At 41.8% G+C, this 3,996-nt stretch overlaps 1 protein-coding gene across 1 annotated transcript in view; it reads left to right on the top strand.

The window, feature by feature from the left end:
* The window catches only part of dapp1 (dual adaptor of phosphotyrosine and 3-phosphoinositides), a 15,034-nt gene extending 14,323 nt beyond the window's left edge, over window positions 1-711 (top strand). Inside the window, exon 3 of the mRNA XM_019888841.1 lies at window positions 525-711. Within this exon, the coding sequence (XP_019744400.1) occupies window positions 525-696 (172 nt within the window). The 3' untranslated portion in view covers window positions 697-711. The remainder of the gene's footprint in view (window positions 1-524) is intronic.
* Window positions 712-3,996: the final 3,285 nt, after the last annotated feature.

Consider the following 3,996-nt stretch of genomic DNA (forward strand, 5'->3'; position numbering starts at 1 on the left):
TCACCATAGGGGCGTGACTAACCATCCCCACCCAGTCCTCAAATAGGCCACGCTCAGCTTTTTAGCGCAGAGCAATTTCCCGGAGTCTTCACGGAGACTTCAGAGTTGTCTACCGCTGACGAAGCTTCTGTGAGAGAAGCGAAACGTCCTTTTTTGTTTTTTGTTTTTCACCCACAGGTACAGATGACGACTGACGGAACCCTTTCTACGATGGAACTTTCCTGTACGACTGAGAGCCTCCACAAGCATGTGGCTGGTTGAGGATTGTTATCCCCTACATTTGGCAAACATCCATTGTCCCGCTGAAGAAGGATTAATTATGGACTAATCCACAGATACCATCCCTGACAATGTTGAGGAGACATGTTAAACAAAACAGATCGACAGCATTCAGAAAGCTGTAAAAAAAGATTACTTTTTTCCAATGCTGACACTAAAAAGTCACTTATGAAAGGCAGTTTGTATCACATTCGTTTTGTGACAATTCAGATGAATTAATATGATGTTTCCAATCCAATCTACAGGGCAAAGGATTCAGTCAAGCATTTTCACGTGACACGCAAAGGCAATGGCTATGTGTTTGGATTTAACACATTTTCAAACCTTCGGGACTTTATTAACCACTTCGCCAATCAGCCTCTGGTGGGCAGCGAAACAGGTACAACAAGCACATCCACGACAGTTACTACACGATAGTATGAAGACTTACCAAGTAAAACGTTTGAGGTTTTAAAATCAGACATTAGTTTGACATTAAGTACAGACAGTAGCTAGCTGCATGCCACATCATTGTTTTATTTGTTTATTGAACATATAAACAGAAAATAAAAATTTCGCAGGAGGTAAAGCAAAAAAAAATAGTCATCATTCAGCACAAATTACATGCTCAAAAGAAGTAGGAAGAAGTTATAAGCTTATCTAGTCCTAACCCTTGTTCGTTGTGAGTTTTAACTTGTTTGATAGTAATATACTGATAGATCATGCATTTGGTAAACTGTATCTTAATTTGAGAAAATAAGGAAAATAGTCTACATATAAACCTAGTCATGTACACAAATGCATTAACCCTAATGCGTGCCATATTTGCATATGCTGTACTTAACAACTTTCCGTTTGATCTCTTATTCAGCACATCTTTGGTTTTATAGAGGATCCCTATGGTTTTTGATATTTTCCTTTTGATGTTATCTGTATGTGGCTTCCAACATAGTTTTGCATCAATCACGGATCCAAGAAATTTATTTTCATACACTCTTTCTATTTCAATTGAGTTTACGATCATTTTAACTTGGTGTGTAATTAGTCTAGTGCCAAAAATCAATTCACTTTGAATCAATTATTCTACTTTTTTAGAACTATTTCTGATGATGTGATTTAGTCTTTTCCATATTTCTTGCGTGTTGTTTTATTAGTGGCCCACATCTGGCATCCACAATGTTGGCCACATCAGGCCCATATCTGAGTCAAATTGCAAAACCATATCTGGGCCTACTCCGACCCTATGCTGGGCCAGAACAGGTTCCTGATATCAGCCTTAATTCAACCTTAATACGCCACTTCATTTATGAGCTATATTTGACCCACATGTAATAAAAAAAAGCCTCAAAAACAACTGTACTAAAAATATGTTTATTGTCATAATTTTTGAACCTCACATATATGTCACGATGCGAGGTGGTGGTGGACCCCAAAAAGCAGGCAAGAGGGAGAAGCAGGGTGTACTTGAAAGATTGTATTGATAAAACACAGAAAACTAAATCCAAAACAAAGTCCAAAGTATCAAACAAAAACCATGACCGAAGCTAAAACATAACAGTAACCGAAACATGACTGAAACAAACATGACAGCAGCCAACAAACAGCAACAATGACCCGACAATGAGTGGTCGGGCAGGAGTCCTTTTATATTACTAATTACACAGCCATCTCGTTACCTCTGCGTCCCGCGTCCTAGACGCATAATTTTCTCGCGGGACGCACAGTTCCAAATCATGTGCGTTTTTGGGATGGAAGGAAATTTCTCAGTCAAAACAACAACAACAAAAAACTACGGCGGGCCTGAGGATTTCAAGGTAACGATCGTTACCGGTAGTGTGTCGTTTCCGTGGCGTCATTTTGACATACCGACAAATTGTTTAACCATAAAAGTCACTGCACACAAGTTGACTGTACGCGATCAAGTCTCTCCTGTGTGATCAACGCGATTTCACTGTGTCTGTATGGGTGTTTGTGGTGTGGTGTGCGAGTGTGTTTCTTCCAATTTACTTTCGTTTTGTTTTGTTTCAGTGTTGGAGGAGACGGAACAGATAACGTTATGTGCGTGTGCGGGTTGCTATTTTAGTCCGCAAACTGAGGAATCGCGCGGATGAAAGTTTGAGATGGCGGCGAAAAAAACTCACAAAGGTCTACTAATTATGACATTTAAGAAATGAGAATGCCAGTCTGATTTTTCGTATGAATCGTTCGAAGGGCGTATCACTAAACTCACCTGTGACTATGCCCAGAACACGAGAGCGAGATACGACGAGAGGCACGATTACGAGGCAAATTGGTCATTAGATCTATAGGCTAATCGCTATGAAAAATATTATTAAACAGTATTGGTTATTGTATAATTTCCTGGATGTAGTATGGTTACTTTAGGAATAAAACATTCGTCACGAGGTGTAGTAATGCTATTGTTAACTGTTGGTAGAACTAATGATGACGTGTGTTAGATTCTTTCATCAAATTGATAGTTGATTACACATGCATCATCTTGGGAAGAGGATGTCAAGCCACATCAATACTTACCTGTATTAATGATTACCAGTAAATTAATCTTTGCAGTGTGAGATTGGAAAAAATACTCTGATTTTGTGGTATGCTGTATTCATGATGCCATATGAGTACTGTATTTTCACGACTATAAGGCGCCATTAAAAGTCTTAAATTTTCTCCAAAATGGACAGGACGCCTTATAATGCGCTGCTGATGTAATGTTCGTTGTTCATGCATAGTTTTCAAACATTTACAATTGAAACATACTTTTGAGTTTCAGAATTCCTGATAATGAATAACAGTCAAAATAGAAAAATGGGTTCCCATGATGAATGTTTACGGAACCCAAAATTAGTTGCCGTGGTTTCCCATTGGGTACTCCTACGGAACCGAAAAACGGTTACCATGAATTTCCGAAATCCTCAGGCCTGCTCCTGAATTATTTAAATTTTTGCAGCATTTGTTTATAATTGTATGTTGCTGTTGTTGTTTGTGTTATTATCATATGCAATTGAAGAAGGAGACCATTTCAGAATTCAAAATTTGGGACTCTCTAAATCCATAATGGGACTCATATTTTTCTGATCAGCGAGTCCCTGGGACTCGCTGGGGGTAAACTGTAAAATTATCACTGATTATATAACGACCAACAGGTGTGCAGCTGCAGGGAGAAGCCCTATAGTGCCACCTGTTGGTCCCAAATCAAATCATGACAGCACCCCTCCCTCAAGGGACGGATCCCAGACGTCCCAAAGTTGTCCAAAAGGCTTGCCTCGCCGTGGAACGGAAACTAAAAGCGACAGCGACCTTCGCCTCGCCGGAGAACAGGAACAAAAGCGACGACGACCTTTGCCTCGCCAGGGAACAGGAACAAAAGTGACGGCGACCTTCGCCTTGCCGGAGAACAGGAACAAAAAGCGACAGCAGCCCTTTGGCTGGGCTTGGCCTGACGTGGACGGAGCTCAATCTCACGGGGGACATGGGACAGCCGGACGTGAACAGGGGTACGGCCTGACGTGGCCGTGGACGTGGCACGGCTCGTCGTGGACGTGAATGTGACTCAGTTCGAACAGAAACGTGACGAGCCTCGACTCAACGTGGACGTGGACGTGGACTGGGCTCGGCCCACCGTAGACGCGGCTTGACGAGACGAAAACATGGGACAGCCGCATCACCAGCGCTGCCTGAAGGGGGAACACGGGACAGCCTCACCACCCGTGCTGCCTGAAGAGGAAA

Source organism: Hippocampus comes, unplaced genomic scaffold (assembly GCF_001891065.2).
Source record: "Hippocampus comes isolate QL1 unplaced genomic scaffold, H_comes_QL1_v1.1 scaffold254, whole genome shotgun sequence".
Taxonomy (NCBI): Eukaryota; Metazoa; Chordata; class Actinopteri; order Syngnathiformes; family Syngnathidae; genus Hippocampus; species Hippocampus comes.